Source organism: Octodon degus, unplaced genomic scaffold (assembly GCF_000260255.1).
Source record: "Octodon degus isolate 3935 unplaced genomic scaffold, OctDeg1.0 scaffold00024, whole genome shotgun sequence".
NCBI lineage: Eukaryota > Metazoa > Chordata > Mammalia > Rodentia > Octodontidae > Octodon > Octodon degus.
In genome coordinates, this window is record NW_004524600.1 from 11,826,263 (window position 1) to 11,851,374 (window position 25,112).

Consider the following 25,112-nt stretch of genomic DNA (forward strand, 5'->3'; position numbering starts at 1 on the left):
AAAAAAAAAAAAAAAACCAGACCAAAACCTCATTTCCCTTACTCCAGCCACCACCACCTATTTGGGGGGGGGGTGGCATCTCTCCCCTTCTTTCCTGTGAAAATTACTGTGCCTGGGAATCCCTCATGCTGACTGGGGTGCGTCAGATTCGGTGAGTGCATGGTGAGAGGGAAAGAGAAGGATTCAGTCTCTAACTGAGAGCAAGACATTGGTCAGAGAAGCACAGTGTGGACCAAGGTGATGGCCTTTCACAGTACAGTTTGTCCTTTTCCTCCCTGGAGGAACGTACAGAAGAACATGAATATTTAAGAACAGTTGGTGCCGTTTAATGGTTGATTTCTTTCTGGAAGTGCACCGAAGTGTTTTGTCTTAGATAAAAGACTGCATTTGTTTGAGTTGTGGTTTCTTCAGGCACAAGAGAAAGGTCCACTTCCACCGTGGTGCTTCTTTACTGTCCTGGATCTAACCCTAACTCTTTTGGAGGTGGCTCTGATTTTGAAGTCAACCTGCCTGGCCGAATCCTCCTTCCACTCCTGGCAGGATGTCCATCAGCAGCTTCCTGAATCACCACTCTGTGTCTTGGGCTACTGATCTGTAAAATGGGAGAAATAGTAGCGCCTACCTAATAAGGTTGTTTTGAGGAGGAAGGATGGTGACAGTTGTAAAGAACAGCGTAGGACCTGGCCTAAGGCGAGCGCGTTAGGAAGTACTCTGTGTTCCCGCTGCCACCTCTGCTGTCTGCTGGTTCTCAGTAGACATCTCCAGGGTGGGTCCAGGAATGTGCAGTCCTCTCCGGTGTCCCAAGGGTGCTAAGTGTAGTAGGGACTGCGAACTCCAGTCTCACTGGTTTCCAAGACCTCATCAGCCTCTTACCCTCCTAGATTCCGGATGTCTGGATTTGTCTCACCTTTTGAGCTCACGCTCAGGGGCCATGGGCGAACCCCCTCATCTGGTCTTCAGAGTCCTTTTTAGATCAGCACATACTAGAGGGCGAGCTTTGGTGTTATACTGAGAGGCACTCATCATAGACTACACAGTCTTTTAGAAATTTTCCTGGGAATGATTTTTTTGTGAAAGACAGGAGGCTTTATTGAAAATAAAAATCAGGAAGTCCAAAGTCTGGAAGCTGTGGGGAAGCAGGATGGTTAGTGGTTCTGTCAACAGTAACACCTGGTGGAGGCCCTGTGCTTGATTTTTGTGGCAGCCCAGCAGTGCCTTCTGCTTGTCTCGCTGTAGAGGGGAGTAGACACAGCTTACCCAAGGCAGAGATTATGGGGTGAATCTTTATGGTCTTCCTAATGCCTCAATAATAGACATAGTACTTTTAGTTAATGTCTGGGAGGCAATCAGAAATTGTCAGAAAAAATAAAAACAATAATCTGAATGGTCATTCTTTTTTTTTGGTGGTACCAGGGATCCAACTCAGGACCTTGCACTTGCCGGGCAAGCACTTATTCCACTGAGCTATCTCCCTGTCCCTCAAAACTTTTGTTTTGTTTTGTTTTGTTTTGTTTGCAGTACCGGGGATTGAACTCAGGATCTTGTGCTTGCCAGACTAGTACTTTGAATGATCATTCTTTGCAATTAGAACATCAATATCTAACTAAAAGGCCCTTAAGATAAGGATCTTCTTTATGTATTTGGAACAGGGTCTACAGAGTCTCACTACGTAGATCAGACTCGTGGTGATCCTCCTGTTTTCAGCTTCTCAAGCACTGGGATTACAGGCACGTGCCACCACGCCCAATCTCAGTCACAGTTTCAGCACACTCTGGGGGCGGGGCTGACATGGCATGGCCAGGATCGAACCCCAGCCACTGCACTCTGCCTACGCAGGTGCTTTAGTCCGCTGAGCTATCTGGCTGGCCAATAAGGGTCTTTTCTACATGCTAATTTTAACTATCTTAATGTTAAAGTTGGGGAAACTCTTTCAATTCACACCAAACCTGGCTTTGAGCTATTTTCTTTGTAGTGTCTTTTATTTTGAGTAAACATCTAGCCAAGCTGATAGAAAGTTAAAGATGAGTAACTGTTTTGGGCAATATCAGTATGAAATAAAATTTGAAAAATCTAATTTGTGATGAACTACCCATCATCATTTCCTTTTCTGAGATTAAAATACTCATTGAGTATATATGTTGATCTAAATGACAGGCTTTCTGATTTTGAATAATATGCAAATTTTATCTTCTTGCTCTATGCATAAAGAATTTCCATACAAACTTTATTGTGGGAAAATCTCTAGAAACTGAAACCTCTTTATCTTACAATTATATAATACTGATTATGACCTAAGTGAAAACTCTAGTCTTTCTTTTGCCAATATCAATACCATATTAAAATGTTTTTAACACCTATTCTCCAAAAAATTGTATTTAAAAAATATTTAAAAGACAATTGGGAGTCAGCGACATAGCTCAGTGGAATATGTGCCTCCCTGTCAAGTTCAAGGTCCTGAGTTTGATCTTGGTACCACCAAAAAAAAAAGACAATTAGATGAGTCCTCAGAGAAAAGACAAGACTGGATTCCCACTACATAGGAAAGCTATGCCGAGTTAGTCTTGTGCTGGGAGTCACTGAAGCTGGAAAGTGGTCAAGTGTGTGAGAGCAAAATGAGGCCCCAGTGCCTAAAGCTGTCAAGATACCTCAGTCCTGAGAAAAGCATCCTGCAAGGTTCATGTCTGCTGTTAGTCACCAGCAACCTTGTGTCACATGATACTAACTTTGCAAAGTTATAAATAGATGCTCTAGTGTTGTCCTGGGGGTCATCTGCCAATCAGGCATGAACCACCACCTGACCCAGCTCTTACCTTCTTGTCTATCTTTTCCTCATTCCTGCTGCTGTTTCTCCCCAGGGTACACTGAGAGAACAGCAGTTCCCGAGAGTCCTGGTTTCCCTATATTACTCATTCTACTAATAAATTATTTAAGCCAGATGCTTTCTATAAAAATCTTCTGATCATTTTATATAGATACTTTGTAGTTACAGAAAATCTTTTAAAATGAGCTGTGGTAGGCATCTTCCAACGTTAGTCTGGACATAGTACTCATGAGGGACAAAGCCACATTGTGCAGTTTTTGCAGTCACTGCATACTAACAAATCCTAGATATTATCTCTTAAAAAATGTATACTATGCATTTATTTACATATTATCATCTGCTGGTGTTTGTAAAAATGAGTTGAATCAGCTCATACCCAAGAGTGTGTAGAAATTGTATTCAATTCCTGCAAAGGAAATAATATGGTTAGAGATTTCTCTAAGATTAAACAAATCCTAGCTAATAATGAATTTGAAGAGTCCAATGATAATATTCTTATTTAGAAAGATGATCCTAGACTTTCAAGCAGAGGGTTAAAAAATGTTATCTGTGTCTGAAAAGTTAAATAAGAATGAGGTTAAATCACTTACCCAAGAAACTGTTCTACATAGTCTTTCCATTTAACAGGAGGGGGAGGTAAAAGCAGCTTTGATTTATTAAAATGCCTATGGAATCCAAACAACAACAACAACAATAATAATAATAATAATAATAATAATAATAATAATCTCTCTCCTTCCTCTTCCTCTTCTTATTAATGTACTTGGTTGTTACAGGGTCTGCCTACACAACTCAGACTCATAGTGATTCTCCTTTTTTCAGCCTCCCCAGCACTGGGATTACATGCGTGCACTACTATGCCCAGACTCTGTGGCCAGCTCAGCCTGCCCTGCGGGATGGGGCTGGCACAGCATGTGGTGCCAGGGAAGGAACCATGGTCCCTTAGCTTGCCTAAGTAGGTGCTTTAGTCCACTGAGCTATGTCGCCGGCCCTCAAATTAAAAATCTTAGAGCTTGAGCAAATTAAGTATCAGAACTGAGCAGAATCAAAAATAAAAGGTTTTTCTGAAGATAGATAACCTGTTAAATGGATTTATCAGTGGTTGGGAGCTATTTAATATTTAGCTTAAAAACTTGTCTCATTTAGTAACATTTTCCCCTGGTGTGGGACATTTCCATAAATGCCAGGCAGCCTTTATAGGAGCTATGGACATAACTAATGACATCTCTGACTGCAGTAATGAGAGCGTTCTTTCCTTCTTTCTAATGAGTAACCTTTAGTGAGGTTATTAACTGATACAGTTGGCTGCGGCTTCAAAGCTGGAAGAGAATCGTGGTGAGCCCTCTGCCTCCGTACGTGAGAGAGAGCTATGAGTATTCTATCTGGGGAGAGCAGGCTGGCTTTGGTGATAAGGGAGGAAGTGATACTGGGTCCTGAGATGGCATTTGGTGAGTGGTCTATTATTGGATGTTTTATTTTATGTATATCTTTGGATAATAGAGGTGAATATTGGCAGAGTGCTTCACAGTTTTCAAAGGAGAGATGGCAGAGGCTGGTTATTCATTATGCACCAGACAATCTGCCAGTACTTTACCTTTCTATGAAGGTCCCATACATAGTTAAGGAAATGACAGGGGCCAGTATTTAAACTGTCATTCAGCCTCCAGAGTGAGGTTGTGAGCTTGGCCGCTAACTCTGCTTGGAAAAACCCGTAGGTGGGGAGCATCACTGTTCCCACTGCATGCATGTTCAGGCAGCAAAGTTAAATCACAGGTAATGGGGGGGGGAAAACTAGGATCAGCCCCATCCTGTGTATTTTCTGTGTCCTCCCAAGATAATGACAGTCTCTCACTATGAGTAGATTCAAATGTGGAGAAAGAATCAAATAGTTTCTTTCCGACAACATCAGCTAGTGGCTCTGAATACATCTATAGTGGCAGACGTGAGAATAGGATGTCACCTGTTTCAATATTCTTATATAACAAAATCCTAGCTAAAAGTACAAAGGTGACAGCATCGTGGATAGGCATTGACTATCTATAAGGCTGGTAGCCCTGGGCCTTGTGGTATCCTCTTGGGATTTTATGCACTGCTGAATGAAGAGGAACATGCTTCTAAATTATCACCAGCACCATAGTCAGTCCCTGATCTAGGAGAAGAAATAGGACATGGAAGGATCATTTTTTAAAAATTCAAAATTTTTGTAGTTTTAGGGATCCACTCTAGCACACTGGACAGTGCTCTACCACTGAGATAAACCCTCCTGGCTCAAAGAACCAAAATTAAAGTCCCTTCTCAGAAATTCTTAATGGCAGGGTCTTTATATTGGGGAATCTATCCAAATGGTTAGTTTTGATGTTCTTAACTCTGGACATTTGATCTTCCAGGATGCCTTATGGGAAGGATAATCAGTGGAATTGGAGCATGAATGGCTAATTTGTCTCGCCTCCTCATGTCAGGGAGAAAAGAAATTTCTTCTTAGCCTAAAGCCATCAAATCACTTTGAAAGATTTGCAGCAGTCTCTTCTATTAATGGAAAATCCAATGTTTGATGAAAAATGCGTAACTCCTTAATGTACTATTATTGGAGGTTGATCAAACAAGCTTACCAACATTGCAGAGTAAATATAGAGACATGTCGGAAATACTGTTCCGCCTATGCAATTTGTTTTTCTTTGCACACTCCTCCTTCTTTCTGTTGCCGAGGTTGGGCAAGATGATCTTTTACTGCTTCATGCACACATAGATATAATTCTTATTAAGAGGGCCAACAAGATAGCTCAGCAGACTAAGTGCCTGCTTAGGCAAGCGCAGGGACCAGGGTTTGAACCTTGGCACCACATGCCACTCTGACCCCGCCCCTGGGCATGCTGAGCTGGCCGCAAGGACCAGGTGTGGTGGCGCATGCCTATAATCCCAGCACTGGGTAGGGAGGCTGAAAACAACAGGATCACTATGAGTCCAAGCTGCATAGTGAGACCCTGTACCAAATACATTTAATAATAATGATGATGATGATGATGATGATGATGATGATAATTCTTACTAAGTTTTTTTCCTTGATCCTTTGTTCTTTGGAAAGACTGCTGTAGGCAGATAATGAAAATATATGAAAAAGCAAAGAAGAAAACATTGAAAATGTAGAGATGTAATTTTCTCTTCAACAGTTTATCACTATTATTATTATTACATATTATTTTTGAGACAAGAGTTTCTTGTCCACAAATCTCCTCCATTTCCAGGTGCTGTCCCCTTTGAACATGATGGAAGCCATTCTGCTACAATCTTAAGTTAACTACGCATAAATGCAGAGGCCCCAGTACATGTTTGCAGTGGATGCTCCAGAATTCTTGGTACAGTGGAGAGACCATTCAACCCTTTCCAATCAGACATTCAGCAAATACTTGTTTCTTGTGTCCTAGGCATGGTGTTAGGTGCAAATAGATGACCCTGTGAAAGTAAAATGAAATCAATACCAAACAAAAATACAATCTTTTTTTTGGAGGCTAGCAATACACAGAAACCAATTAAACATATAAATACATATGAACTGTGATAAGTGCAATGACAAAATAATCTAGGGATTAGAAGAATATACAGAACGAGCTCGATGGGACAAATGGAAAGGAAGACAGAGGAGGCTTTTGTCAAGAAGTAATCAGTGAAGTGGATAAAGATCTAAGATAGAAGTCAGAAACACAGAGAGGCCCCCTGGGATTCATTTTAGCTATAACAATGCACAATTTTATTTTCCTTTCACATAAATTTGCAACAGCCCTTGCTGAGCCTTATTATTAGAGCCTCTCATTCCTTGCATATTCCTTCTCCACTGGATAGTGGATAGTGGGTCACTAACCCCAGTCAACACATCCGCATTGCAGCCCACCAATAGGAGTAGGAGGGAGGGTGGGCTGCACTTCTTCTCACATCTGATTGGCCATGTGGCAACACTCAGTTGAAGGGAAGGCTGGGAAATGTAGTCTTGATGCTGAACAGCCGCATCCTCAGAGTTCTGTTCTTCAAGGAGACGGTAGTGTTGAGAGATAACTGGCCGCCTGCCAGGGTGCTTATCACTTGAGAATCCTAGCTGGGCTCATTTTCCCCAGCCAGTGGCAGCTGGTACGCTATCTCCTCTGCTGCCTTCTGCTCTTCTTTTTGCAGAATACTGTACTTTTCTCGGGGGAAGAGCAGACGGTGCACTCAGCTGCATGCGAAGTTAGCTAAGGACCCACGGAGCATCTGCAGTGGACCACTGAGAGAAGCTGTGCATTTTAATCTCTCCAACTAGTAATTCCTAAACTCTCCACACAGGCCTGTCTGGAATATTTCACTAGTTAGTAAGTAAAAACTAATGACACACCATTAGTGTGGGTTCTCTCCCTGTGGTATCCGGCAAAGCAGCTGGCCGGGGACTTACTAATTGTGTGTTAATTTACTTATTGACTAATGAAGAGATGGAAGTACGTGGTGGTTGTCAGTGATATACAAGGAGAAATAACACATAACTGAAGTGTGATTGTAGATAATCTGTGTGAGGTCAAGGGTGAAAAAGATCAATCCACATTTGTACTTTACAATTAAACCTTCACGTGTATTGAAGTTAGAGTGGTTGCTTTGGGCTGGACTTAAATAATCATTGAAGAAGAATTGCTGGCTCAGCAACTCAGATTTTTTCTGGAAAGGCTTGAGGAAGCGTAGGAGCTGATCTCCTAATGTGTAGCTGGGGTAAGTGGAGAGATAACTTTCAGATGTAGGGGTTTGAACTGTGAGGCCGTGGTGAATAACGTAGCCCCTGGAACATAATGAAATGTGGGAGGACCTTTTCCAGTAGGTCAGCGGTCACTACACACCACTGGGTGGCTGCCGTGTAACCGTCCTGTGAAGTCATCTCCAGGCACCGCTGTCTTCCTAGACTTCTTGTCAAAATATTTGGTAGTAGAGTGATAAGAGTACAGCTGCTAGGGCCAGCACGCCCGGTGCCCCTGGGCATTCGCTTTTTCGCTTTTTCTATTTGTGATCTAATGTTCGGGCGGGCACAATGTGAGTGATATTGATTCATACCTCTTTGGGTTTTCACGAGTCTTATATGAGCTAAAAATAAAAGAATTGCTTAGAGCAGGACATGGCACAGGATCATGTTTCTTTTCCAGGGCTGGGGAGATAGCTCAGTAGAATGAGCACTTGCTTGGCAAGCACAAGGTCCTGAGTTCAAACCCTGGTACAGCAAAATAAGTAAATAAATGCAGAAAATACATTTTTCTTTTCCAGGTGGCATAATGAGAAAATGAGAAATTCTGAATTCACTCAAATTATGAATTAGAGCCTTGCAGCTCTCATTGCTTCACAAGTCTCTCCCAAGTCTCCTTTCATCTCTAACTCCTGTCTTTACACACCTATTTTCTTCTGTAGTATTAGAACAGAAATGGATGCGTATCCTTGTAGATACTTGATTCCCCAAAAAGGACGCCATATTTACTACTGTGTATTCATAGCCTTGTCACTTCAAAGAATAATTTTGTAAATGATTGTATATTAGCTATTCATCTAGATTCTTCTTAAGATCACCACTACTAGCTCTGATTCTACCCCTTATAGAAAACACCCCACAGTGAAACTAAATCAGTGAGTTTTTCATTTGTCTTTCTAGATGGAGTTTATGTGATGTGGATTATTTTTGAAGGACTTAGTAAATGTTTCACTTATAGAGAATCAAGTTGGCTCTTACCCTTTGAAAACTGTTTGATTACAAGGGCTTGGTTAGTCATGCCTGTAAGGACCAACTCTAAAACCCCCGAAAGCTCCATGTTGTACAGGAAGGTGCTGTCTGAGATGACGCTGCTTCTCAGGGGCGGGGACCTGGGAAGAGCAGAGAGGAGGGGCAGGGAGTGAATCTGTGCAGTCTAGCTGAGTAGCTCAGAGCATGGCAGATGTCTTAGCAGAATCCCAAGTTCAAGGCCAGCCTGGGACACTTAGCAAGCCTCATCTGAAAATAAAAATATGATACATAATTACCTTCATTCAACCAAAAATATGTCAGAAATACTCAGAAAAAGATTGTTTTAGTACTGGATGTGACAGATCTTTTTCTTGTCATTATTCCTTAAACAATTTCTTAAACAGTATTTACATAGCATTTATGTTGCATTACGTATTATAAATAATCTAGAGATGATATGAAGTATATGAGAAGATATAAGCAGGTTATATGGAAATACTGTATCATTTTAGAAGAAGGATATGAACACACCAGGATTCCAGGACCTATGTGAGGTCCTGGAACTGATCTCCTTTGGACACTGTAACTCGTTTAAGATGAGAGACAGATATTTTTGTTGGAGATGGTTAGAAACTGAAATTGAGTTTCCCTGAGGAAATTTGGGGAGAGTGTTGACTCTAGAAAGTACATCAGCAAGGTCTCATTAGAGATAATAATTACTCATGTTAAAGATAATAATTGTACCACTTTGTCAAGGGAAAACTTTACAATGGAGAAGACAATAGAAATGGGAACATTGTTATTTGCACAAGAAAATTAGTTAAGGTTATTACAGTTAATATTTACATTTTTCATGAGTAATACTAGGACAGTATTTCCTAGAAGGACGTGCCAGTGGCTTATCTGATCTCTATCGATAGCTTAGCACCAGTGCGGAGAGCTACGGCACAAAGTGAGCCTCAGAAGCAATGATAAAACCGATGGATAGTTTGAAATGTTTTCTAAATTGAACACGTAGGAGCTCTAGCAAAATCATCTCTTGAGTACAGAAATCTTGCTAAGTAGCCATTTGCAAGTCTATTTAAATTATGAGCGCTAGCACTTTTATGAGATGAAATAATTTAATGCCTTGTGAAAATGAAGATTGAATTTAGTACAACTGGCCATAGCCACTTGCCACATGGGCTCCACCACGGCAGGGCCACAGGCTGCCCTGGCCCCTAGGAGTCCTAGGTTCCGGCGCAGGCTCCTATGGCTGAGGCTCTCAGCTCTGTCCCCCTGGTACAGGGATGAATAATCTCAAGCAGCGTCCTCAGCTGAGGACATGTTTGGTCCTCACACCAGTGGGGGCAGGGTCACCGCTGTCATCTGCAAGGGAGACGTCAGCGGGGCTGCTAAGCACGCTGCAGTGCAATTCTGTGCCATCCCTTAGAGGAATCACTTCACCCCAAATGTCAGCAGTGCTGAGGTTGAGAAATTTGGATAGAAATTTTTTTTAAAAAAGCTTTTCATTGGTAACTATGTTTTCACTGTAAATAAGGAAATGCCCTCTGAAGCTCTGCCAGCATCTCTGAGCCTTTTCCTCCTCCATGGTAGGGCTAGACCTCCTGTATTCTCTTGTCTCAGGAGCTTGAGTGGCTGTAGTTCATTCATGGACCAGGAGGCAAGGAACCTCTGTTTTACCTCACTGTTGAGGGTGACATTTAGCAACCCCGACTCTGGAGGGCAGGAGCATCCCACAGCCAGCACAAAGGCCTTGCGTGTCTCAGTATTCTTGTGTTTGCCACTGACTTTCCCATCCTTATCGTTGCCAACTTGGAGCCCAAAAAGAAGGGGAGTGTTTCTGAAGACAGGGAAGCATGCAGGGCTTTTTTTTAAGTCTCTGAAGTCTCGGGCCAATGTACATGGGAGACTGGAAGGCAAGCGTGGGAAGCGTCACAGCTAACTCCGAGCTCAGAGCCAGAGCTGCTTTGGAACCGGCCTGGCCTGTGGGCTTCCTCCACACGTGGAAAGGCGAGGCCAAGGCCTTCTGGGGCACCAGGCACTCGTGCAGCTCCTTTCTTGAGTTCTAATAGTTTATTTTGTTGGTTTAATTTATAAATAACATCTGGTGTTTTTGAAAAATGAAACCAGTCACTCCAAGAAGCACTTGTGCATAAATTAAGATAATTTCAATAGTTCGAGGAAAGAAAAAGAATTCTTTGCTCATTTGGTGTGATCCCAGATCTTCCATGTGCCTTATGGGTAGAGGCCTCCCACTAATCAGCCACTTTGGAATAGAATGCTTGCCTGTTTCTGAAGTTTATTAATTGTATATATTACAACATGTTAAATTGGTCCTGAGAAAGGATAGACACAGCAGTATAAGGCGTGTCCTCCGATCCACCTTTCAGAAGACAGTACATTCTCAGGCAGAGTGTTCATTTCTTCTAATCATGTATTTTAGGACCATCATTATCCAAGATGTTTGCTCTGCAAGATCTTTTTTTCCTTTTTTCACAATTGTATGCCCAGCACCTAGTACTAGATCTGATCCTCTTCACATCTCAGTAAACATTTATGGAAGGAAAGAAGGAAGGAAGGAAGGAAGGAAGGAAGGAAGGAAGGAAGGAAGGAAGGAGGGAGAGGGGGAGGGAAAGGGGAAGGGTAGGGAAGGGAAGAGAAGGGAGGAAAAGAAGGATGAGAAGGGAAAGGAAAGGAGAGGAGAGGAGCGGAGGAGAAAGGAGGGGAGGGGAAGGGAGAGAAGGGAAGGGAAGGGGAGGGAAGGGAAGGGAAGGGAAGGGAAGAGAAGGAAGGAAAAGAAGGATGAGAAGGGAAGGGAAAGGAGAGGAGAGGAGGGGAAGAGAAAGGAGGGGAGGGGAGGGGAGGGGAGGGAAGGGAAGGGAAGGGAAGGGAAGGAGGGGCATACAGGTGGATGTCATTGCTACCCAGTAATGTCAGTAATCACTTCTTCACTCCTGACTCCCCTAGAAATGGTCTAGTAGATGAGTCACAAATATAATACAAACTTGCCCACATCTGGCAAGAAGAAGCCCTGGAGAGGCACACCCTATGTGCTTCTCTTCTTTGGTGCTGGAGATCAAATTCTAGGCTTCACCAGGGTTAAGTACCTCGGAGCTATACCCCAGCCCTGGTCATATTTTTTTAATATGCAGTTTATTCATTCCTCTAAGCAACTTTCTGAGTGGGATGAAAATGCAAAGATGAGGGAGTGAACAGAGGACAGAGACAGAGTGACACAAGTCAATACCACATTGCACACCATAATCGCGTTACTAGGAGACCTGTGGCCCTGAAGTCATAGGCCCTGCTTCATTACCAGTGTCATGAAATAGGGTCTGCTGAAACCCTGGCCATGACCAGGACGTGTCTTGAAGAGAGGATTAATGTGGAATGTTCCCCAGAAGTGCACGTCTGTGGTGTTCTTGGTCTCATCACTATCCATTAGCATCTGTCACTCTTTGAACCTAATGTGACCATGTTTTCTACAGTCTCATAACTTGTGCCCAGTCTTTGCAATAAATCATCTTTGCTGTCTCCTTTCTAATCCAGTTCTGTCATGTGTGTTTATTTATGACTTAAGGATTTGTTTGTTTTGCTTTACTTGGGTTTTCTAGACATTTTCAGTTGAGGGATTATGTCTTGTTCCTAATAATCAGTTACTGGGGATTAAAAAAGATGATTTGGGACTTTTTTAAAAAATCTATTTGATACAGGGTCTCACTGCACAGTTCAGACACTACGCCGCTCAGACTCACAGTGATCCTCCTGTTTTCAGCCTCCCCAGTGCTAGGATTACAGGACTCAGTTGCTCGCTCTGCATGTCCTGGGGATAGGGCTAGCATGTCCTGCACTAGCCAAAACAGGCGCTAGGTCCACTGAGCTCTCTCACCAGCCCTCTCTGACTTGGGACTTTTAATAGCCATTGTAATGCCGCTTTCTTTCCATGAGCCGCACTGCGTATTTTCTCTGTTTCCTTCCTAGCGTCTTCCTGCAAGCAGTGCCAGCCAGCGGGGTTGCGCCCTGCCACCTGTCACTCAAGTTCCCTCTGGTCAGTAGTGCTGTAGTCAGTATGGGTTTAGTGACCCAAGGAAGGGTGTGTGTCTAATGGACCTGCCCTCCACATCCGGGTGTTCTGTTCCCCTTGGCACCAAGTGCTCTGAGTGCTGATCTCCCTTTTGCGTCTGCTCGTGATGCAATGGAGTCAGACACTTTCAGTTAATTTGTTGCTGCCGTCTGTGTTTTAATCCAGTGAATTCATGCCAGGCAGGCACTGGGAACATTAACAGCTCATCTGCTTATCATCTTTGAGAAGGTACCCTTACCTGCTATAGGTACACACTGCCCTGTGTGTATCTTGTGAGTCACAGCAGGCCCTGGAGACCATCAGCCTAATAATTAAAACCTGCCAAAAGTTCACAGTGGCAAGCCGCATGGGCTCTGGGAGTCAGCTTCATTAATGTGCTTCACTTCCCTGCATTATTTTTGTTTTTATTTCCTTTTTCCCAGAGCTCAGCAGGTTTTTGAATCTTGGAAGTCAGCAGGAGGTGCGGGAGGTGTGGGAGGACTCTCTGCAGCTCTTTGGACCTCACTCAGCGTTGGCCCAGGTCTGGGCTAGGGGTGCTCAGTTCTGGGTACTGTGGCTGGAGGCTTCCCCCTGCTCACACCGCTCCCCTGCTGCAGGGAGAGTCCCTTCCTGTGCTTCACAGCCTCTTTCTGGCTCACAGAACACACACCTCAGCACACACACGGGCCTCCCCAGAGCGCCATACCTGTTCCTCAGCTCCTGCTACTGCGGAAACACAGTTCTTCTCACTGTGAACAGGGTTCACTTTTGAAAACTTATTTAGCCTCATTTTGTCCATCTTCTGTGAATTATAGGGAGATGCAGTCAGCAAGCTGAAGGACAGTCCTGTAAGGTAATAAGTAGCCCGTGCAGACAAATATTGGCCACCATTATTTTCTTACTGTAAAGTGTGGCCAGGTGCCAGTCTTTCCCACCAATATTTTAAAAACCACAAATCCAGATGGACAGAGTGACCTCCAGAGCCCACCACCACCGCCTCTGCCCGCCATCTCTCAGGCCCTCCCACCCCTGCCAGGAAGCGTGGCATAAAAAATAAGAAAGGGAATTTGTGCAGTGTGGCAAAAAGTCAAAGCAAGAAAGCATCCAATGAGAGGCCCTGTGGGCTGCCCAGAGGCCCAGTGAGCATTCATACCTAAGGGGCTGATCAGAAAGAAGTAAATGTGTGTGTACAATTACTGCATGCTCCTAAATACGGGAGACAGACTATGGCCACGCCACCCTGAATGTGCCTGATCTCATCTAAGTACATGTGACAAGGAGATGTGACCAAGGCTGCTGGGGTGGCAGGTAAGAGGGCTGGGCAAGCCTTTTTGAGGGAGATTTAATTGAATCCTGAAGCACCAGGCCCAGGAGAAATGGGTCACAGAGAAGCTGGCATGGGAAGAACCAAGGATTGGGGTTCAGGCAAAGATACCCAAACCAGCACAGCCAGTAGAGCTTTCCTCCAATCCCAGGTCAGATCTTGGTGACTCCACTGTCCTCAGCTTTCATCCCTCTTTGCTTTCCAAAGAAATCCATTTTACACAAGACCAAAAGGCATTAGACCCCATAATCCCTTTCTCTTACCCACCTTGGCACCAAGCTGGTTTCCAGTGGTGGTCAACTCTTGGACATAAGGTACCAATTTGCTTAATGGTGGGCCCAAATCTCTTTTTCTTTAGTTATATACATTCTTTCTTCAAAGTGGAGACTATTCCTAGGCTACATTAGCAACCAGATAAAACTGAGGAATGGAGAGAGCCATCTTTCTACCTCAGACAGTTGGATTTGTGGGCGGGCTGATTAATGCGTGTCCTGCTTGCCATAGATTTGCTAGGCTTCCGTGTTCTTTGGTGAGTTGAACCAGGAGAGAAGATCCTCAGAAGGCTGCCACTAACAGCCATGCCACAAGCAGGGCAAGGCTGCTGGGTCTCAGAACAAGAAGTAGGTACTACCATCCTCAAGACTGGCTTCCAGCAAGGAACTTAGAAGCCAGAGAGGCAACAGTCTGGCCTTTTACCAGAAAAACTAGGGCAATCCTTAAAATGCCAGGGACTTTTACTGATCTATTCCCTAAAGTCTCCGTAGGTAGAAAGTAAAATATTTAATGGCCCTTATAGATCTTGTGCATGCCATCAACCCATTGTCTATGTATCTTGAAGACCAACGAAGACTTAGACTAGAAAATAAGGCAATCTCGGGCAGTATTCTGGAGGAATTCTAGGAGGAGGAAATGGCATGAAAGGACTTCTGACCCCATGTAGACTGGGGAAGGGTGTAGGACTGAGAGCGACATTTGGGTCCAGGCAAAGGTGGAGACAGTATTGCAGAGTGGATCAGCACATGGAGCCAGACGCCCTGAGCTCAACTCTCACCCTGACTGGTGTGACCTTGCTCAATCTACTTAATCACTGAGCTTTTCAGTTTTCTTTCAATAAAACAAGGACTACTATAGTAACGCCTATTTAAAGTATCGGTGTAGATCATTGCTTTGGCATGCCTAGCCCTGGGCCTGGCCATTTTTCTGGACAACTTCTATTACTTTGAGTTTCACTGTCATCGGGGCGGGGGGGGAGGCTGCTAGAGTTGCTGCTCTGGCCAGTCTTGTAACTGTCCTCCCAGGGGAAGAGTTCTGCAGCCTGTACATTGCAAGTCTAATCTCTCCTTTCTTAGGCAATATGTGGCCACTGGTTAGAGACCAGTGGGTGGGTAGAAAGGAGCATTAGATAAGCAAGACTCACAAGGGTTGGATGGCATAAAAGGCCTGAGAAGCAAACACTTATTTCTTTTGTTTTCTTTCTTTCTTTTTGCATGAAAAGTAAGCTTTAATGATGTAAAACAACCTGTGTGTGTGTGTGTGTGTGTGTGTGTGTGTCTGTGTGTATGATATCAATGGCTCTGTTGAGAAAAAACAGGAAAATTTTGTACTGTTTATAATATGTCATTATGTTAGGATATGTACAGATATCTTCTCAGAACATTAAAAATGGGATATTGGCTAATTTACATATTGTTTGAAAACAGGAGCACTTATATACATGTACAGAAATTACAAGTCATAAAATTATGTGTAATTAAAAAATTATTGGGGGGGAAACTACCCGCTCGGGCCCCTCCTCCTGTCCCTCTCTCAGGACAGGAGCTTTCTTTCTCTCAACAAATATATTTGGCTCATAAAAAATATAAATAAAAATTTAAAAAAAATAAATAAAAATTAAAAATTCTTGCTAGAACAATGGCCATTCTGCCAAAGTACTAAGTATAAGCAAGTGGAAAAATGACAATAGTTAAGAAATATTTGGTTTCAGAGTCATGTTGTCCCAATTGCTAAAGGCGAAAAAGGAAAGGGAACCAAAACTAACCTAGAAAATGATGAGCCTACCACTGTGTGAGAAATACAAGTTGCTCCACATTTGGATCAAATGCTGTGCACAAAAAAGACGATTCCTATGTACGTTAAGAGACAATGTTAAATTCCTGTGCTCTTCTTACAAGATGCTAGCAGAGTGAGGGGGGCACTGCGTGTGGCTCGTGAATAAGCGTGTCTGTGTGTCTAACCCCTGTCCCCCCGCTGGCTGCAGGTCTTGCTGTGCATCACCTACACCCCGACATTCGACCTGAACGGGAGCTCCGTGCTGAAGATCGCTGAGGTGAGTACCCCGGCCCTGCGCTGCCCACTCACAGTTGCTTTCTCTTGCGCTTGGATAAATACCGAAGTGGCACTGAGCCCTGGCAGGGGGGCGAGCCCTTCTGTGATTACGGTGGGGGATTTCTGCTAGGGAAGTGCCGTGGCAGGCATGCTGTGTGGCCCACCATCCTCCCGGCCTCCCAGGCTGTGTCTGAGCATTCTGTGCCTGCATTTGCTTCTGTTGAGGCTTTAACCAGCTTTTCCTCTACTCTACTACTCACAAGATACTGCTTTCTCGGTGTATTCTCTCCTATGATTAATTGCATAACATTTGGGTTTTGTTTAAATTGTCTTTTAAGAAATTAAGTTCAAGATTTCCAGAAATGTTTATTGACTCAATGCCAACACTGTCTTGGGCCCTGAAGACATGTTCCATAGCTTCTCCTTGCAGTCAGAGCTGTGGTCTAGAGCAGCACGAGTTCTGCAGCTCCCCCAAGAACACTTCAACTCAGTCCTGCCTTCTCCGGTGTCTGACATACGCCTTCAGCTCCTGGAAACATCATCATCACAAAGGAGAATTTTCCTTCCATTTCTTGAGAAGAAAATCTTCAGGATTTGTTGATCCTGGCAAGAATATGCATGCAGATCACAAAAAGGCAATGATTCTCTGAATTCTGAAATGATGAAGAAAAAGGAAGCATTCATGGGTATCAATATTCAGATACATATACTTTTTGTGGTATTAAAGAGTAAAATCAAGTGAAAATCACTCAGACATTTAGAAAATTTATGTACATCAAAAGAAAGGAGCAGCCAACTGCTGACCCCTCACTACGCTGCAAATCAGTCAATCCCTGTCAAACACCTGCGTGTTTCACTCTGCGACAGAGTAGTTATCAGTAACTATTCTTAACTGAAGAGACACTGTGATTGTTCTTCTTATTTGTAGGTTGACTTGAGTCAACACTGTGTAGTTTCCAGAGAAAGCAAGGGCACAACACATGGGTCTTATTACCCCTTGGCACCTGAAGGAGATGAGAAACACCACGTGTCACTGTCCAGGGCTGCCCTGCAGATGCAGCCCAGGATAGGGGATAACAAAGAGCCACTGGGCTGTCAGGATGGAGAGCACTACCAGGGCTCCATGCCACCCCTGAAAAGGTGGAGGAAGAGGCTGTCCCTGTCCTCCTCACAGAAAGTGCTTTCTGAATGAGAGCCTGAGGGACACAATATGTGGCCCTGGGCAGGGACACACACTTTCAAGACCCACACAAGTGAAAGGTCGCTCAAGTGCCTGGAAGCCAGAATAATTCTCCACAGGCCTGTCCAGATGGGATGAATCAGCCAAGCACCTGTCCTCTGCCATAACCAGTGAAGGGAAAACGTGGCCAACATGAGAGAATCTTAGCCTCACGTGGCTATCAAGGTAGATGCACTGGAGCCTCATGGTAAGCGGGCCTGGAGTCCTACTGGTGATGGAAATCCCACCTCTCCTGCTTTCCACCTGCTGCCTTGGCCACCCATCTGGGGCTCACATTTGCTGTCTGAAAAGCAATATGAAATATGCCTGTTGCAGAGTGTAGTTGTACCTGTTAGACATGGAAACTGCAAGGCATGTTAAGAGCTACCACATTAGCAGAGGTCCACCGCGTAGTGAAAAGTGTCTGCCATTGTCCACTTTGAAGTAAGGAAATGATTTAAAATAATACCTTAACACAAGTCACTTACAACCCTTCTGAATGGTGGAAAAGAATCCGGCTATTCTGTTCTTTCTTGCTCTCCTATAGGCTGGCAATTACACAGAGACAGTGTTTACCCTGAAACCTGTTGATCAGGAAATGGGATGTGTATTTAAGAATGAAAAATGAGGCTATTTCCCTTAGGTACTGCCAAAACTATGGAAAGATCATTAAGAAATACATAAATTAAAAAAATAAAAAGATCATTAAGCTCTCAAAATGTAAGTAAGAAGGCAACCTGCCTCAGCTTGTTGGACTTGAATCAGCTTAATTAAACCACAGTTATGAAATTTTTTTTCAGAAAAGCACTTTCCGTGTTATAGGAGGAATAAGAAACAGCACCAGAATTTTAAATGGACATTTGTGAATTATCCGGCAAGCACTGTGTGTGCAACTCCATGAAAAACGTTATTAAAACTCCACATGGCTATATAATCCTCCTCTTTATTGAAAACGGAGCCCCAGACTTCCCCAAGCAATATGCCTGGATTAATAGATGTATGGCCTTAATACAAGAAAAAGCTGTATAGATATTACCAAGACCTTGGGCTAAAGCAAAAGATCAAATCATGGCCCAAAAGCTCTGGCAAGCTATTTGGGGCATGGTTAATGACCTTGGTCCATTGGGAAGATTCAGGACATGGCTTCTTGTCTACTGGAGACTCTTCTATGGCATTTCTCAAAAGCAGAAATTCCAGTAAATGTCGGTTTATTCTTTGATCTCACTGACTCCCAGAACCTTCCAGTCTTTAATACTGTAGTATGCCATTAAGTTCAGGCAAAATCTGTTTCAAAAACTATTGTTTGGTTTTTTTTCTCTAGGATATATATTCCTAGAGACCTCCCTTTGTCTCTCCATCTATTTGCTTATCTCTCCATCCCAAAACACTGATTAATAATTATAACTGCTGTCATGGGAATGTTTATTTTTGAGATATTCTCACCAAGTTGCCCAGGCTAGCCTCAAACTTAGAAGCCTTCTGCCTCACTCTCCCAAGTAGCGGAGAATACAGCCATGTATTCTCCCTTAGTCTCCATCACAACCCTGCTAAGTAAAGGATCCCAGGAAAACTGAGACTGAGTTGCCTGCTCAGGGTTCTATAGGTAGATGTTCAAATGCAGACCTTGTAATTTGTGGTCACACATTGTTAATCACTGTTCTATGAAGATTCCTGGAGAACTTCAGTCTTAGAAAGTGTAAGTAGATTTTCCTAGAATGATATTGGCGACTGGCTGATTTATTTCTTTCATCTTTTTGAGATCAGGTTTTGATATGCAGTTCTGTTCAGGCTGGCCTTGCACTCACTTTGTAGCCCAGGTTGGCACTGAACTCGCAGCGATCCTCCTGTATCAGCCTACCAAGTGTTGGGACTGTAGGTGTGCTACCACCATGCTCAGCTGCTGACTAAAATTCTCAGGAGTCATTTCCCCCTCAGACCTTCCAGCAGCATTTAATTAGATAATTGCTGTGTGGTATTTTTACATATGAAACTGAACTATGGATGCTCTTCAACTTTGATGTGACCATAGATTTGAGCAGCCTTTAGGAAGAGGCCACTTTCTTGATTGTCTGTGCATATCAATGGTTTATCTTTTTCTGAGCATTGTATTCCATCAGAACATCTGGAGAGTTTTGATAGTTTTTAATTACTCTAAGGAGCTCAGAAATGTTGAGGTTCAAGACTTTCTTACCTTCATGGGTTCTTGTTTACTTGTAATTTAACACTCCTAGTTGTCACTGAAGTGTTTTTTAATTGAGCTGATTTATAACCCTTGAAATATTCAGTGATACCTTTATTTTACTCTGTGCCACCATTATTCTGAGGCATCAAATACAGATAATCTGCCAGGGAGACAGCTTAGTGACATGAGTGCCTGCCTGGCAAGTGTAAGATCTTGAGTTCATCCCTGGTACCACACACACAAAAAAAAATTAAATAAAAACTACAGATAACCTGGCTCATGTATGTGGATGCATTTTACATGTTGTGCTCTCCATGAAGAAGAGACTGCCTCCTGCCAAGAAAAGTAGCCAAGAGGCAGGGCGCCACCTTAACCCACTGAGACCTCCTCAGGGAGAAAGTCCCTTTCTAGGAACTGTCCATGACGCCCTCTCCTTTCCTTTGTGCCTGCCAGCTCCTGTTGATTCTACCCTGACTCCTCTTTGTATCTGTTCTTTGGCTTCCTACAAGATCGCCCGTGAGCAGGCTAGTCCTTGGTTGCAAAAGATTTACATGTTGCTCTTTAGCTTTGACTCGCATGGCTCTTAAAGGCTTACTTCAAGGTAGAGCACAAAAAGAACCACGAAAGGCCTCTCAGTTTTATTTTGGGTTTGTTCATAAGGCAGAGAGACAGGGTCTCAGTAGACCTCCTGCCTGGCAAGGTGCAGAACTGCATGGTGGGAAGTGTCTTGAGCCACCCTGATATGCCAGCTTACCCCAAGAGAACACAGAGGAGGAAGGGGAAGGTCTCAGCCAGTTACCCATGTATTCCCAGCACTTTGGAATTTCCTTTTAATTGAGATCCAAAGGAAAACTAGTGAATTTCGCTTCCTGGCATGGTGATCAGACTTATACACACACTGGATTTCCTAGAAATCACAGAACAACTTCAGTTCCCCCTGTATGTACAAGTGTGTTCACCCTGATTTGGCAAAGCACCTCGTGAAGAGAAGGTGGCCTGGAAACCAAGCTGGCACTGATTCATCACAGAGCTTAGACTTAGAGAAATAACTGGAATGTTTCCTGGATTCCATGCAATCAGCAAGTATTTACAGTCTTCTCTATAAAGAAGGCATATATTTTGCTTTCTTTTTTAATTTCAAAAAATTTTATTAGTACATGTTTCCAATACATAATGATTATATTTCTCCCCTACACATGCTTTAATTCTTTTGCTTTCTTATAGCTTACTCTTTGACCCTTTCCAGTTTAAGGCCACATATTATTTTTCATTGTTATAATTTTTCCCAATATAGCTCTTCTTTAGATGGAACTTATAACTTAGTATTATGCACTATTTTAACACAGCGATGCCACTAACCCTATTCAGATAATAGGAGGTACACATGTAATTCAGCAAAGTGAAGTTCATATATATTTTGTAGAACTAAACAAATTTCTCAAATCTTCAAAACTTGTATTCATTAAGTAATATATATTGGATATCAACTAATCAACCATACTCCACTATTCTTCTTTATATTCAATAATGTATCAATTCCAGCCTGGGTTTAACCTAGAACTGCTATTTATTAGGCCTTTTATCTAGTGACATAAAACCTCTGTTGCTTAGGTGTGCCTACAGGTTTGTGTCTTCTCATTTTTTTTTTCCGTCATTTTTGTGGCTTGTTTTGCTTCATTAACCATGTATGTTTTTGCCTTCAGTTGTGTTTAGCATGTCACAAAACTGGATGTCCACAAGTGCATGAAATGATCAAAATGTCCCTTCTGACCCTTCTCTCTGCCCTGTGTCTGCGCGCATTCCCTGGCCACCAGGGGCCTGTGGCTTTTCACAAGGTATTTCATAGGGCTTTCGTGCCTCTGGCAGATGCAGCCCTGAGCCTTTTTACATGTTTATTCTGCAATACAAAAGCAAAAGGGGGCCAGGGAGATGGCTCAGTGGAATAAGCGCTTTCCTGTCAAGCGCAAGGGCCTGAGTTCAATACCCGGTTCCGCCAAAACAAACAAACAAAAAAAAAGCAAAAGGTGTAGGGAGGTTGAATGGTGTTGAGGAGACAGAGAAGATACGCTGAGATCTTTTCTTTGAACCCGTCTGCCTCAGACTTGGCATTCTTCTCGCTTCCCTTAGCCAGCATGATCATCTTACCAGAGGCAGAGGAAGAAAAGCAATCACGTAGTGAAAAAATTTGCTTTTGAATACAATGCTCAGGTTTAAAATGAAAACCCTGAGTTGATGAACCTTAGTAGTTTACCAGTTTATTATTACTACAGCCAGGTTAAGAAACTCTTAGGACAACAGGACAAGCTGGTAAGACATTTTTCCAAGTACCTAAAGACAGCAGTATTATCAAATATATGGTCATCTCTATATTTAGCAAGCTATCTTGCTGCCAGATACATATATATCTCCAACTATGGCAGAAAGAATATCTTAGAGAATGCCTTTTTCTTAGCTCAGTAAACAACTCACATTTTCTTTTCATCAAATGCCTGCTGCAGCAAGTCATGTCTGATATTATCCCTGTAGTATTAGCAACTTAAAATAGTGATGATGTTAAGACTTAAAAAGAAAAATGCATTTGGTATCTGCAAAGTTCTTGTCTATTTATAACACTGTGTATCATACAATTTCACTCCTTGTGCAAGTTTTTTTCCATGAGTCTAAAGTGACTGATGTCATTTCTTATGCCTAGTGTTAATGGCTTAGAATTCAAGAAAATTTCTATCAAGTGTGGAATTGAGCTCTCAAAATAGCTGCTCTTTCATCTTCAATGCTTTGAAGGCTTAAAATTCCCCTTTACATTAATATCAAAGCTTAGAAATCTCAAAGACCAATACTCGCAAAGATTTTTGGGAAAAAAACATAAGATATAAGGAAAACTACTAAATCATGAGGTACAAATCATGCTAGTGTACCTAATTAGACCATGGAAATTTTAATTTCATCAGAATGAAATGCTGTACTCATTTAGAAGTATTTTTAAGGTTTTTAAATCATTTGATCACATGCCAAAGCAGAAGCCTCTTAGGATTTAAAGACCTTTTACGTAAGTATACATAAAGCATTGTACATTCAAATGCATTGCAATCCATAATCATTTGAGGACATGAATTTAAAATTCTCATGTTTTAAATAGCTATTTGACAAAAACACTTTGTAACTTCTATTTTCTTTTACCATGAAATCAATTAATCTGGACCAAATTTGAAAAATAGTGTTAAGTTTCAAATGCTCCTTCATAGATAAGTTGAACTTCAAAGGAACTATTTCCTTTTGGGGCTGGGAGTGTAGCTCAGTGATAGAGCTCTTGCCTAGTGTCCTCAAGGCTTGGGTTCAATCCCCAGCACTACAAAGGAAAAAATTAAAAATATACTTTTACTTCGTTTTCCAAAAAGGCTATTTGTTATAATCAGGTTTTCCAGAACACTCTTATAACCTGAGTGACATAAACAACAATGATTGGCATTCAGTCTCCTTCTCCCCTCTGAGACAGCAGGCATCAAATTAAATTCTCCATTGAGGTGTGAACCTCTGTTCCACGATAGAGAACCATAGAGCTAGTCCTAGAAAAATAACTTGGGTACATTCAGGCCCTCTTTCTGTTCTCGTGTGTAACCGTGCTTTGTGCTCCAAGAAGGTGGAACCCATAATGGAGAGGAGAGACTGGGCAGATTGAAAGAATGCAGCAATCATCATGCCTACCTCTGGAACTCCAAAAAGAATTATAAGCAGCAAAACTTTGAAAGTCATGATCAATAAGCAATCTTTTTAACATTGAGATTTCTCCATCAGTAGCCACCAGGGAGTATTGTGGTCAGCTAGAGATTCAGAACATACAAGAGCCAGAGGAGTCCCGGTGGGCTTTGCAGCTATATGGTCTCAGCAAGATGTAGGACAGGAGAGAAGGGGGGCAGCAGCAGGCCTTTGTTTCCCCTGGGGTTCCTCACAGCCCTCCAAAGGCTGTACTGTGGCTCTCAAGTGACAGCAGAAGTAGGAAAGGATGAGAGCTACTGCGGTGATAGAGATTTACCTTGGCTTGGGAGCCCCTGTCCCAAGTAAGACCCGATATTCCTGAAGCAGCTCTCTGAGCAGAGCTCGCAGAGTTCCCGTGGAGAATGTGATTGATTACAAATCTCCACGCCCAGGGAAACTCAAACTGGTGGCTTCCAGCCAGGTCCTCACAGTGTTGACGTGCAGCTCCCTCAATCCCAGTGCAGCTCAGTAACCAGCGACCACGTGCCGTAAGCTCTGCTGCCCTCGTCAGCGTCCGGAAGAGCACAGCTAAAGTCCGTCTAAGGCCAGGTCATCTAAGGGGCAGGAGAAAGGGTTACCCAGACTGTACACCATGAGTTAATAAATTTATCCTGCTTAGATATCACATGGCTTCTTTTATATGAGCAACTGAAAGTATAAATCATTTAAAGAGAAAAATAAAAAGGAGACCGATTGGTCTTTTGTAAATGGGTAGGAGATCAAAAGATGGAGGAGGCAGGGAAGGGGGAATAAGAATTAGGATGCGTCCAAAGACTACCAAGTCGCTCTGATGAATGCGATCATTATGCACTGCGAACATGTCCTAATAAAAATTATTAGAAAGACCTAATTTTCCCCAAAATAAATAAAGTCTGTCCTGTTTTGCCGTAAAGAGCTGATTCATTTCCAGCCACTTGGGTCTGTTCCAGATGGAATTATTTGACTCGTGTTAAATTCGCTGTCTTGCATTCTCCTTGAGGCTCAGAAGAGGAAGACTGTAAGCACAGGATTTCGTAGGGAAATCCTACTCTTCCCATATGCTGAAAAACGAATGTCCAGGGAGCGTCAGTGTGTCCAGGTTATTCTCATTAATAACTAGCCTGAAATCAGGCTGGCTTTCTGTTGAAGCAGAATTTGCCAGCCTCTCAGCTACAGGCCAGCAAGCGTCGGTATGAGCTGCTGTCCTGAGCCGACGTGTTGCTCTCTTCTTTCTCAGGTATGCATCGAGACCTACACATGCAGCTGTCACCAGCGCAGCATAAACACTGCCGTGCGGGCCACTCTCAGCCAGATGCTAAGTGACCTGACCTTACAGTTACGACAGAGGCAGGAGAACACGGTAAGCCCGAGGGGCTCCACGCCCACCGTGGTCTTGGTGGCATCTTCCTGGGACTTCTTGCTGTGCCACCTGCCACAGCCACCTCCCGCTGGAAACACTGAGAAGGGCTTGCTTATTTGGGAAGAACATTAATTTACATAAATAAAGCTATTTAGGATTTTGCTTGTTTCACCTTCAAAACTTTAAGAGTTCTTTTTTCATGCAGTTTTTATAAATTTTGCCATTGCTTTAAAATTTACTTTTGTTCTTGTTTTTATTTTTATTTTTATTTTTTTATTTTTCCCGGAACCGGGAATTGAACTCAGGCCCTTGCACTTGCCAGGGAAGCACTTATTCTACTGAGCCATCTCCCCGGCCCCTTGTTCTT

At 43.0% G+C, this 25,112-nt stretch overlaps 1 protein-coding gene across 1 annotated transcript in view; it reads left to right on the forward strand.

Annotated features, from left to right (window-relative positions):
- Arfgef3 (ARFGEF family member 3) overlaps positions 1 to 25,112 on the forward strand; it is a 154,791-nt gene that overhangs the window by 52,132 nt on the left and 77,547 nt on the right. Inside the window, exons 6-7 of the mRNA XM_023712198.1 lie at positions 16,185 to 16,253; positions 24,623 to 24,745. Coding sequence (XP_023567966.1) covers positions 16,185 to 16,253; positions 24,623 to 24,745 — 192 coding nt within the window. The remainder of the gene's footprint in view (positions 1 to 16,184; positions 16,254 to 24,622; positions 24,746 to 25,112) is intronic.